The 13868-nt window shown below is 33.2% G+C and overlaps 1 protein-coding gene across 2 annotated transcripts in view; it reads right to left on the minus strand.

Moving 5' to 3' along the window:
- The window catches only part of LOC114329216 (heat shock 70 kDa protein 4), a 78762-nt gene continuing 64894 nt past the window's right edge, over positions 1-13868 (minus strand). For both annotated transcript variants that reach the window (XM_028278252.2, XM_028278253.2), the window contains exons 9-11: positions 10546-10866; positions 3575-3717; positions 1-659 (exon numbers count right to left, since the gene is read on the minus strand). In XM_028278252.2, coding sequence (XP_028134053.2) covers positions 329-659; positions 3575-3717; positions 10546-10866 — 795 coding nt within the window. In that variant the 3' untranslated portion in view covers positions 1-328. The remainder of the gene's footprint in view (positions 660-3574; positions 3718-10545; positions 10867-13868) is intronic.

A 13868-nucleotide genomic window follows, 5' to 3' on the forward strand; every position in this document is an offset into this window, starting at 1 on the left:
TAACAAGTTTAAGGACATTTTATTTTTTAAATTATATTTACCATACACTAAGTCTTGCTAAAGAATGATGTTTAATTATTACAGTGTGTGACATAAACTGTGAGACATTAATTTCGCAATTAAAAATAAATTAAAACATGAGAAAGAAGCTACTCAACATAGTATAAAAAATTAAAATGTATGTAAATTTGAAATAGTGGCAAATAAAAATAATACACAATTCTTTCGGAAAGTCAAATTTAATACATCAGATATATTAAGCATATTTTAATATTTGTTATATCGTCGATTCTAGCGACATTTTTAATTACAAAAACACCTAATTAATCTAATTTGACGACCACTCCATATTTTCATCGTTTTTTGCGTTTTTCGGCGATTCTGCATATTCTTGTGAATTTTGTTGTTCTGCAGCCTTTTCCTCCTTTGGAGGAGATGGCGCTTTTGGTGGTGGTTTGTTAAGTATTGAATTTACGGAATTTTCGAAACTTGACTTTTCCTGTCTGATCTGCGCTACAGTTACAGGTGGTGGCAAGTGATTAGGAGCCGAGCTCAATTTACCTCTAGTCTGCTCTAACCATTGGTAGTAATGTTTAAATGCATCTTCTACTTTATTATAGTCTTCTTCAGTTAGGTGAGCATATTTTGGATCTTTTGATCTAAAAATAAAGAAGAAATAATGGTTACACAATCTATGACAAATTGAGTATCAAGTAAGTATCTAAGTAAATACTCTCTTGAGTATCTTAAGTAAATAGTCTCTTATTCTGTTTAGTGGAAAGATAAGCAAACGATTGTATTGTATGAGAGATCATTAATAAAGTAAATCGATATTTTTTTTGGTAACACAATATTTGCCAAAAATCTTTTCTCATCTTGAAAGTATCTCGTACAATTTTAGTGTAGCAGGTCATATTAAACGTGAAGCTAATGGGTTTGGAGCAGTTAAAAAAAAAGACCAATAATGAAAAAATATATGAATCAGTAATAATTATAAAAACGACATAATAACCTTTGTACCTATTTATATAATGGTACCTTGGTACCTACATAAAACTTGGTACCTATTTATATAATATACAACTTATTCGGGAGTCAGATTAATGTGATGAGTTTTTTCACAATATAGTAAAGGTTGGTAGAAACTCCATCAAAATGTAATAAACCTGTTTTTGACAAAATTTTGCTCTTAAAATTATCGATTTATATAGAGATAGGTATAAGATATTCAACATTTGATATTTATCTTGAAACGATGAAAATATAGAACCCAGCTCCAGAGTATGAGTAGTATAGTATAGTTGATCCAAAAGATGGCATAACCCAGACATCCAAAGTGAAAGTTATCCTTAAACACCAAATTGTTCTATTCTATATGATCCACTCAATGTCCAGAAAAAAGTCACACCATTTTGAGCGTCGGGTTTGGGGATGCGAGAGGGGGGGGAGAAATCGTAAATTCGTAGTTTTTTAAGTTTTTCGATAATATTTCTAAAACTATGCGGTTTAGCATGAACAACCCTCTATACAAAATTGTTCTACATTAAATTTGAAATAAAAAAGGCCCTATGCATAATCTTTCTAAAATGAATGGTTCCAAAGTTACGGAGGTAGTATAGTATAACTGGTCAAAAAAAAAGGCCTAACCCAAACATCCAAAGTAAAAGTTTTCCTCCAACACCAAAATGTTCTATACGGTCCACATATTGTTCAGTAAAAAGTTACACCATTTTGAGCGTCCGGTTTGGGAGGGAGATGGGAGAGAAGCCGGTAAATTAGTAGTTTTTTAGTCAATATTTCTAAAACTATGCTTTAGCGTAAACAATGTTATATACAAAAATATTCTACATGAAATTTAAAACAAAAAATGTTTTATAAATAATTGTTATAAAATCAACGGTTCCAGAGTTACGGAGGGTGAAAAGTCGAGGTTTTCGATACTTTTTATATTTTTTGGGCAATATTTATGATGTAACTATACCAAAAACCCAGACATCCAAAGTGAAAGTTATCCTCCAACACCAAATTGTTCTATATGGTCCACATAATGTTCAGAAAAAAGTCACACCATTTTGAGCATCGGGTTTGGGGGGGGGGGGGGGGGGAGAGTGGGGAGAAATCGGTAAATATAAAAAGTATCGAAATCCTCCACTTTTCACCCTCCGTAACTCTGGAACCGTTGATTTTATAACAATTATGTATAGAACCTTTTTTGTTTTAAATTTTATGTACTATAACATTTTTTTATAGAACATTCCTTACGCTAAAGCATAGGTTTAGAAATATTGACGAAAAACTTAAAAAAACTACTAATTTACCGACTTCTCCCCCATCTCCCCCAAAACCGGACGCTCAAAATGGTGTAACTTTTTACTGAACAATATGTGGACCATATAGAACAATTTGGTGTTGAAGGAAAACTTTTACTTTGGATGCCTGGTTTAGGCCTTTTTTGGACCAATTATAATATACTACCTCCGTAACTTTGGAACCGTTCATTTTAGAAGGGTTATGCGTAGGGCCTTTTTTATTTCAAATTTAATGTAGAACAATTTTGTGTAAGGGGTTGTTCATGCTAAACCGCTTAGTTTTAGAAATATTGACGAAAAACGTAAAAAACTACGAATTTGCAGATTTATCCCCCTCTCCCCCCAAACCCGACGCCCAAAATGGTGTGACTTTTTTCTGAACACTATGTGGACCATATAGAACAATTTGGTGTTGGAGGATAACTTTTACTTTGGATGTCTGGGTTTGGGTCTAACTATACCATACTAGAGATAGAAATTTATGAAATAGTGAAAACATTGAAAGAAAATCCTCAAAAGATCTTTAATGGTACAATAGATGTTTACCAGTATATGTATGTGGGATAAAAAATTAACAAAAATATCATGTTTAACTCATTAAAAAAATATTGTAATTTAGGTAGTAAATATACACATTTCTTTAAGGAAGAATTAAATTACATATTAAAAAAAGCCAAATAAAAACAGAATGGATTATTACTCCTAGTAAACAAGTAACAATCAACAGTAAACTTAAAAATTAATTGAACTAAAAAAGTTGATTAAAAACATACTCTAGGGACAATTCTCAAATTGATAACAATTCAGTCGATTATGAAACAGTTTTAAGACGAAAAAGTGGGACACAGAAAACTACTGTTGACTCATACGAGTAGAAAAGAATATATTATTTATAGACGAAAATAAATTATTTATTTCTTTTAGGTAATATTTCTGTTCGATATTTATATAAGTTACTTGCAACATTTATTGTTGAATTGTCAAATTAAATAATTGTTCTAATAAAATTTACGGAAATTTTGAAAATATACTCATTACTGTGACTACATTTTTTAAATTTCTTATTGTGCACAGCCAAGTTATATTTGATATTTTGCAATCCAATTTTGTATTTAATTATTTCAGATAAAAATAACAATATTTGGTTTAAAAAAAAGTTGAAAAAAAAGGTTATTATTTCAGAAAAAAATATGAAAAATCTGCCTATCTTTCAAATTACCCCCTTATAGTGTAGTTTACATGTTTAATATAATACTAGAATTTACCTTATCAATTCCAAAGCTTTCATACATAATTGTAATGATTTAGCAAAATCCTCAATAACCACAGGTCTTAGTTCATATTCAATTTTTCTAGTTTGAACAGGTTCTCCAATACTTTTTAACTGCTGTAATTTGTCGATATATACCTGAAACATTAAAATAATAACGAATTACAATTATTTACAAACTTGCTAAAAGATGTGTGCATTATGGATCTCCAGCTGACAATAGCAATACATGTGACTGTTAGAAACATACATACGCCATACATGCAATGAACACAATTTGTGATGCTTATGAATTTTAAGAAACCCGTCAATGTCACACATTGTGGAACACCAAGCCACGATTTGTTTGACAATTTCGAAATTAAAACCATAACAGCTTTAGACAGGGATATAATCCACTTCCACCTTGAAGAACGACTTTCTTATAATCCATTAAGGCCATCGGTACATAATTCGTAAATATTTTACGGCTATCCCTACTTTTTCTGTCTTTACACGGCAAATTACGTGTAGTAAAATTCTCACTGGTATGGATATGTAAACTTTATTTGACAATGTCATCATTAACTTTAAATATGGCTTTTGAAAGTTCTTGGATAACTGTTACTTGTATAATTAATTACCTTAATTGTTGAATCAGTTAATTAACCCATTAATGGCCAAAGTATCGAAAACGAAACATTTCTTTAATTATTTTTTTTCTACGATTTTCATATGATGATTATTATATTTTATGTATCGGTCTTTTATATAGATAGTTTATTGACGTGTTTGTTAACTTAATGGTCTAAATTAGCTGCTGCACAATTTTTGAAATAATAAATAAAACACTCCAAATTTACTAGTATCTGTCGGTGCCGTTTGAGCTCGCATAATAAATCACAAGATATTTAAAATTCGACCAAACCGGCATTCCTTGTTCAATTAGAGATTGTAGAATAATATTATCCAAACGTAATTTGAAATATGACTACTCATAAAATTTTATAACGCCTTAAAGGTAATGTTTCGTTTATGAAACTTTGGCAGGATCAGTGAAGTTATGATCCATATCGGATAGTCTACTAATAGTCCAAGAGATTTTGCTCGTGATAAATAATATGGACAAACTATACGGGGATATGTTGAATAAGTTATGTACATCATTTTTTCACACGGGCGGAAACCAGAGCGGGGGGCGAAGGTAGTTTTAAGGGGTCAAAGTCGCCGTTTTTATTATTTTTTTTATGACGCTCATGATCGGGATAGTGCACCAAACTTTGGGAATAAGTAAGTCATGACGTAAATAAGTAAAATCTCCAGGGGCGGAACGCTGCGTGGGGGACAAAGGGGTGGGGGCAGGGGTAAATATAAAAATTATAAGGGTTTTTTGTGACGTTCATGATAGAGATAGTGTACAAAAATTTGGCAATAAGTAGACCATAACATAACTAAGTAAAATCTCCAGGGACTGAAACCAGAGCAGGGAAAGAGGGATAAGGGGTCAAAATCGCGATTTTTATTATTTTTTTTTGACGCGTATGATCGAGATAGTGCACCAAAATTTGGGAATAAGTAGGTCATGACGTAACTAAGAAAAATCTCCAAGGGCGGAACGCTGCGTGGCGGACAAAGGGTTGGGGGCAGGGGTGAATATATAAATTATAAGGGGTTTTTTGTGACGTTCGTGATCGATATAGGGCACCAAAATTTGGGAATAGGTAGATCGTGACAAAACTAAGTAAACTCTTCAGGGGCGAAACGCTGCGTGGGGGACGAAGGTAGCTATAAGGGGGTCAAAGTCTCCTAGATAATTTGGTATCAAATTACAGGATCCGAGTAAGAAGTAAAAAGTGGTGGTGGCCCTTGTTTATGAACCTTGTAGATTGCACAGTTGTAAATTCATGGAGAATTTACAACACTGCGAATAACTCTCGAGTCTCCCAATTGCAATTCCATTCTTCGTTGGTTTTGTCACTGATATTGAACGAAAAAAGATTTACAGTAAAAACAGCTGCTGAAGAAGGTGACTCTGAATCAGACCCAGAGCCAACGCCACCCACATCCGCATGGGGTCGTCCTTCTAAATGAAGTTTGCCTTCTGATATTCAATATACCAGATTGGTCATATCGTTCGCGAAGAGGAGGGACGTAGACGGCGGTGCAGACTGTGCAAAATTAACTCTGTTTATATGTGCGGAAAATGCAAGATTCACTTGAACGCTGACTGTTTTAGTGCTTTCCATAAAAAGTGATATACCATAATGACGCTACTGCCATACTACCATAATGAAAAGTAATCATTTTATTTTATATAATTAACTATTGTAGCAATATCTTTAGTTTTCAATTGATAAAACTAAGAAATTTCATTTACGCACTATAAAACGTATACCTTTCAATTTATTACCTATATTATGCCAAAGTTTCGTTAACGAAACATTATTTTTTTGTATATTGCAATTATTATTGTTTATAATTTTAAGTAAAATATTGTTCTTATACCTTTATTTATAAAGTATATAAACTTGAATTGCGAAAAATCTAATTATTTTAGTGCTTGGCCATTAATGGGTTAATATGATAATTTTTTCACTAACTATGTATTCAGTGATTGTAATAATTTATCTACTGTACAACAAAAACTAATAATCAATCGAGAAAAGAGGAAAAGTGATAGTGATTTTTTAATAATATATTGTTACTATTATAAACGCTTACAATTTTGAACATCTTTAACAACAAAATACTTGGATCACTGAATATATTCCATAAATAATAAACAATAAATAAGTTTTTATTAAGTTCACGTCTTAAATCAATTATTTTTTATCAAATACACTATCAATATTATTTAATAAACAATTCAAAATATTCCCGATGCCATGTCAAATATTTAAAATTGTTACTGTCTGACAAAGATCGATTTGAAAAATGACATTGTGTTCATTTTTTTCGAATCCTGAAAAAACCAATAAATATTTTTGAAAAATTTAAATGCAGAATGAAAGACTAAATTATTACCGACGGCCGAAAGTCTCTTAGAACAAATAAAAAGTTTATTTTGAATGAGATATTTGAAATTAAAAATCACACTAAATTTTCTCTTAGTTTTTCATCCCTGTAACTTATTAAAATAAACATTATAGAAGTTCTCATGAACTTTCGGCCCTCGCTAATAACGTAATCTTTCATTCTGCGTTTAAATTTTTCAAAAATACTTATTAGTTTTCTCAGGATTCGAAAAAAATGAATCCCATTTGAATAGCATGGGAGCAGAAACTACGTATCCATCCCCTTAGAAAAAACCCGCTCCTTTCTCGCTACTGATTTAATTTGAGATTTCAACTAGGTTCGTCTTTGTGATAAACATAAGCCATCCGTGAACCCATCTCCAGATCTAGGAACATTTTAATAAATCAAACACAGTTTATATTTGAAATAAGTATGTCGCTGGTACTTGAAAGAAAGGTTCTCAGAATGATATTTGGCGCTCAAAGATATGAACTGTTAAGAGAGCGGAGAAGGCTCCGCAATGCTGAATTGATGACTCTGTATGGTACTGAAAACATAGTCAGACAGAGTGTTAAAAGACAGTGTTTTTTGAGAGACCAGTATTATTATAAACTGCTCGTCAAAAGTTAGGGATATAGAAAATTCTGCTGAATTTTTATAGTAGATTTTTTCGTGAAGATTAACTGATTCCGCTAATTTTTTTTTTTATTATTTTAGACTGTTCTTTAGTATTTACACAGTTATGCAAAGGTTTACTCAAACTTTTTTTTTTTGTACTTATACCGGGTGGAAGAAAAGAAATGTTTTTCTTATGTTAAGTTTGAGACGCCCCGTAGGGAGGACGAGGTACAAATGGAGTATATATCAAAATCGTATTGTAGTCTTGTTTTGTGAACATTTTGTTTTTTGAATGTCCCTGATATCTTTAGAAATAAAAAAAATAGACGGTTTTGTAATTTAACATGTGTTTTAACCGAAACAAAAGTAGTTTGAGACACCTTGTAGGGAGAAAAAGGCACAAAGGTAAGTATACCTCGATATTTTGTTGTAGTCTCATATTTTGTGAATATTCTATTTTTTTAATTTCTCTGATATCTTTAATAACAAAGAAACTAGGCGATATTACTCTTTAATATGTGTTTTAACTGACGACATGTGTCACATCACACATGTGAAACATAGAAAAACATATTAAAGAGTAATACCGTCTAGTTTCTTTGTTATTAAAGATATAAGAGAAATTAAAAAAATAAAATATTCACAAAATATGAGACTACAACAAAAAATCGAGGTATACTCAGTAATACCGTCTAGTTTCTTTGTTATTAAAGATATAAGAGAAATTAAAAAAATAAAATATTCACAAAATATGAGACTACAACAAAAAATCGAGGTATACTCACCTTTGTGCCTTTTTCTCCCTACAAGGTGTCTCAAACTTTTGTTTCGGTTAAAACACATGTTAAATTACAAAACCGTCTATTTTTTTTGTTTCTTAAGATATCAGGACATTCAAACAACAGCATGTTCACAAAACATAAGACTACAATATTATTCTGATGTATACTCACATTTGTACCTCGTCCTCCCTACAGGGTGTCTCAAACTTAACACAAGAAAAACATATTTGTTTCTTCCACCCGGTATAAGTACAAAAAATAAGTTTGAGTAAACCTTTGCACAACTGTGTAAATACTAAAGAAAAGGCTAAAATAAAAAAAATAGCGAAATCCGTCTGTTCGCGAAAAAATCAACTATGAAAATCAGCAGAATTTTCTATATCCCTAACTTTTGACGAGCAGTTTATACCATTCCTAGTGCAAAGTAGGGTGGGAAAATCCGGTTAGACCGGTTGCGGTCAAGGTCATTTGAAGGTCACTGTCAAGGTCGTTCACCTTTAGGTAACATTGACCGCAGCCGGTCTAACCGGTTTCCCCCCACCCTACTGTACACCAGGAATGGTATAGAATATGTACTGAGAACAGACGGCAAAAGCTCAGTATGCCGCCCCAGAAAAAGATGGAAGGATAATATTGAAGCCTATTGTTTTCACCCAATTTTGAAAAAATGTGAAAACTTTGAATTATCCACGTCCGCCTGTCCGTCAGTCTGTCTGTAATCACAACTCCTCCGTCAATATACCAGCTAGAATGACAAATGAAATGTCAAATGAAAGCTTATAATCCAAGGATGGTAATAAAGGTGAGATATTTGACCTAAGCTGTCTGTCCGTCGGTCTGTCCGACCGCGAATATAACTCCTCCGTCATTATACCAGGTAGAATGACAAATGAGGTGTCAAATAAAAGCTTATAATCCAAGGATGGTACTAAAGGTGAGGTATTTGACTAGGCTGTCTGTCCGTCGGTCCGTCCGACCGCGAATATAACTCCTCCGTCATTATACCAGGTAGAATGACAAATGAGGTATCAAATGAAAGCTTATAATCCAAGGATGGTACTAAAGATGATAAATTTGATCTAGTCTGCCTGTCCGACCGCGAATATAACTCGTCCGTCATTATACCAGGTATAATGACAAATGAGGTGTCAAATGAAAGCTTATAATTCAAGGATGGTACTAAAGGTGAGATACTTGACCTATTTATAGGCTGTCTGTAGGTCGGTCCGTCCCACCGCGATTATAACTCCTCCGTCATTATACCAGGTAGAATGACAAATGAGGTGTCAAATGAAAGCATATAATCCAAGGATAGTATTAAAGGTGAGATATTTGATCTAGTCTGCCTTTCCGTCGGTCCGTCCGACCGCGAATATAACTCCTCCATCATTATACCAGGTAGAATGACAAATGAGGTGTAAAATGAAAGCTTATAATGCAGGGATGGTACTAAATGTGAGAAATTTGACCTAGGCTGTCTGTTCGTCTGTCCGTCCGACTGCGAATATAACTGCTCCATCTTTATACCAAGTAGAATGACAAATGAGGTGTCAAATGAAAGCTTATAATGCAAGAATGGCACTAAATGTGACAAATTTGACCTAGGCTGTCTGTCCGTCCGACGGCGAATATAACTTCTCCGCCACTATACCAGGTAGAATAATAATTGAGGTGTCGAATAAAAGCTTATAATCGAAGGATGGTACTCAATGTGCGAAATTTGACCTAGGACTTCCGGTTTTAGAAATGCGACCAGAAGTACTGTTTTATAAAGTCACCGGAATAGTACACGTGATATATTATTCGACGCTACTTCGCAAGAAGAGAACAAATATATACTTCCGGTTTCATGACTCTGTTCATCTGTCTTTCCGTCCGCGAATACAACTCATCCATTATTAATACAGATAGAATGACAAATGAGGTGTCGAATGAAAGCTTATAACCAAAGGATGGTATTAAAGATGAGAAATTTGACATCGTACTTCCGGTTTTAGAGTTGCAACCGTATGAACTGTTCTAAAGTCACCGAAATAGTATAAGCGATATATCATTCGACGTGCCTTAGCAAGATGAGAAAAAATTTTGGTTTTAGTTTTTATATCATTTGCGCTTAAAAAGTTCTAACCAGAAGTGCCGCTATAGTCGCAGAAATAGTACATGTAACACATCAATCGAAGCGTATTGAAAAGTTGAGTTTTACTCTTTAGTTCCTGTTTTGAAGTCATTTCTATTTAAACAATGATGACCCAAAGTTTAGTCAAAATGACTAATAATTAGTAAAATCGTATATCGATCGACGCAAAGTTACACGAAGCGTTCAAATATCGACTTCCAGTTCTACTATCGATTACTTTGGGTGAAAACCTAGGACTTACGAAGTTCAATTACTTGTTTATCTAGGATTTGGGTACAACTATGGGAAATGGAAGCTCAAGATTGTAGAAGATGGAGGGCTATAGTGGATGAGGCGAAGACTCACCCCGAGTTGTAAAGCCAATCAAGAATAAGAAGAAGTTTATATTTAATATAACTTTCTAAAACAAATATTATATATGTAGTTATGACTTACTTGTTTATTACAGTCTTCGCCATCCTCATAAAGCCAATTTTCCATATCATCTAATTGCGACACCAAAGTATTTCTATCGTTCTCAGGCATGAAAGGTGCGAAATCTCCATCAGAACTGACTTTGTTACGCAATTCATAAACGTATTCTTCAAATGCATTTCGAGCGTCAGCGCGTTCTTTCTCTTGTCGATCAGAAGCGATCATTTTGAATTCTTGCTCGGTGAAATGATTTATTTCCACCTGAGAGAAGCCGGTCGTAAGAGATTCGATTGGTAATTCTATGGATTTTACCGATTGCTTTTTCTTTTTATCGCTTCCTTCCTAAAAGGCCAAAAATACAAGTGATAAATAGGATGTTTCTGAAAGTAAATTTTGTAAACAAGACTTCATTCTTAGCTTTTCGAAACGCTATACAAAATGATTTATTGGAATACACGTTTACAGTGATTATCACTGTTATTTAAAAGCTAAGAAGGGAATCTGTTTTAAAATTAAATCGACGGTTTTGGTTATATTATTTAGTTAAAAATGGTTTTAATTTAAAGACAGAACTGACAAGTACTAGATGAACGCCACTGAAAAATGTGTGGAAATTATTCTATTTATGGGAAATATTGTGCATCATATTACTGGGGGTAGGCTACAAAAACTATAAAAACCTATTACCGAAGTTACGAAAGTGAGTGAAGAACACAAACACAAGGACAAATAGTTGGGTTATGAACCCAAAATGAACTGAATTATTTCCAGTCCAACGAAAATTCATATTTCATTGAAGATTGCCAACATCCGAAACGGATAGGTCATCCCAAGACGAAGATAGTGTGAATCTAAATTTAAATTAATGGTAAGACTACAAAATAATTGTTAATAAGTGAAGAAAATATTGTGTGCAGCACCGAAAACTACAAAGATAGAATATATAGAAGGCATAATTTTGTTAAAAAAGTGTCGATATACAGTGCTAGTCAAAAGTCCGTACCCCCCCTCGTATCTTTTGAACGGTTATACTTATAGTAGTGAAATTAGGAGGGAGGAAATAAACGGATGTAGGCTTCTTAACCAATCATGACAGGTGACGTAATAGTGACAGATGACGTTACAGCGCCACTATGACAGATAATTTTAAATGGGACCTTATGGCAAGTGATACCTCGTTTGAAAGGTATTGAAAATACCTATTCAGTCATACTAATTTTGTTTGAGTTTAAGCTCATTTTGATGAATAAATGAAATAATATAAAATTGTAGTTTCGCATTTAATTAATAAAAATTCAAACCTCCGCCTATGATTACTTGTCAAAAAGGTTGACGTTGACGTAAAAACTACTAGAGAACTTAAAAACGTCAACTTTTTTGACAAAAAAACCATAGGCGGACATTTGAATTTTTATTAGTTAAATACGAAACTACAATGTTATATTTATTTAATTTATTCACCAAAATCAAAATCAACTTAAACCCAAAAAAATTAGTATGACTGGATAGGTATTTTCAATACCTTTCAAACGAGGTATCACTTGCCATAAGGTCCCATTTAAAATTATCTGTCATAGTGGCGCTGTAACGTCATCTGTCACTATTACGTCACCTGTCATGACTAGTTAAGAAGCCTATATCCGTTTATTTCCTCCCTCCAAATTCCACTATTATAAGTATAACCGTTCAAAAGATACGAGGGGGGGTACGGACTTTTGACTAGCACTGTATAAACACTTAAATACTCTTCACTAACTCTTAACTATAACTTAACTATACTCTTAACTAATATCAAATTGTCAACAAGGCTTTCGTTTTATGTCGACATAGACGGAGAGGTAGCGCCGAAAAATCTTTCTGAATTTACTAAAGCTAGTTTGTTCACAATTGATTACCGTGATTGTGCAGAGAAACATACTGCGGTCGGTCAAGCGAAACTTAGAACAAGTGATACTGACAGCTTGTCAAAGTTGCTACCTGCGGAGGTAATTAAATCCATTTACTAAGGCTGAAAATCAGTACACACATTCTAAATTGAATATAAATAAAAGTTATTATAGTCGGTCAGCTGTATGACGGGGTACAGCCGGCCGGTCAATGAATGTACAGGGTTATTTACTATATTTTGACCCCCTTGTAAACTGCTTTATTTACAGAATTAGAAAAAAATGTAAAATACAAAAGTTATTCGATTTTTTAAATATGATTTTTTGACATATATATCGTACTAGTGACGTCATCCATCTGGGTGTGATGACGTAATCGACTATTTTTTAAATGAGAATAGGGGTCGTGTGCTAGCTCATTTGAAGGGGCATTCAATTCTCTATGCAGTAATATAAACATTAAGATCATTATTTATACAGGGTGTCCAAAATTTTTTTAATTATTAATTAAATTAATTGTTTAAATTAACAAAATTTTTTTGGACACCCTTCATAAACAATCATGTTAATGTTTATATTACTGAATAGGGAATTGAATAACCTTTCAAATGAGCTAACACACGACCCCTATTCTCATAAAAAAAAATAGTCGATTACGTCATCACGCCCAGATGAATGACGTCACTAGTACGATATATATGTCTAAAAATGATAATTAAAAAATGGAATAACTTTTGTATTTTACATTTTTTTTGTAATTCTGTAAATAATCAGTTTAGAGGGGGGTCAAAATATAGTGAATAAACCTGTACATTCATTGAGGCCGACCGACCGGCTCTGTCCCGTCATACAGCTGACCGACTATAATAACTTTTATTTATATTCAATTTAGAATGTGTGTACTGATTTTCAGCCTTAGTAAATGGATTTAATTACCTCCGCAGGTAAGCAACTTTGACAAGCTGTCAGTACCACCTGTTCTACGTTTCGCTTGACCGACCGCAGTATGTTTCTCTACACAATCACAGTAATCAACTGTGACATAACTAGCTTTAGTAAATTCAGAGAAATTTTTCAGCGCTGCCTCTTGGACTAACATGTCTGTTTTTTCAATGTGTCTCCAGTAAGATTTTAAGTAAGTGTTTTAGTGGTCTTCCCACATGTTTGAAATAAATTTGTAGTTGAAAAGAAGGAATAGAAACAGAGCATGATTTAAGGCAACCAGGTAGATGAAACTTGGAAAACGAGTATCGAGAAACCAGATAACCATGGAGAATAGGAAAGAACAGAGACTGATCAATACACTATTTCGAAATACAAATTGAGTTTAAAATTTGTTCCAAACATCATTCCTTATAAAAGAACATCTCAATGTGTCAATTTAGTACCTTGAGTATTTAAACAAGTGAGTGGAGAGGTCACAATTGACGACATGCTGGCAACATGTAAACGGTGAAT

This window comes from Diabrotica virgifera, chromosome 7, assembly GCF_917563875.1.
Source record: "Diabrotica virgifera virgifera chromosome 7, PGI_DIABVI_V3a".
Classification (NCBI taxonomy): domain Eukaryota; kingdom Metazoa; phylum Arthropoda; class Insecta; order Coleoptera; family Chrysomelidae; genus Diabrotica; species Diabrotica virgifera.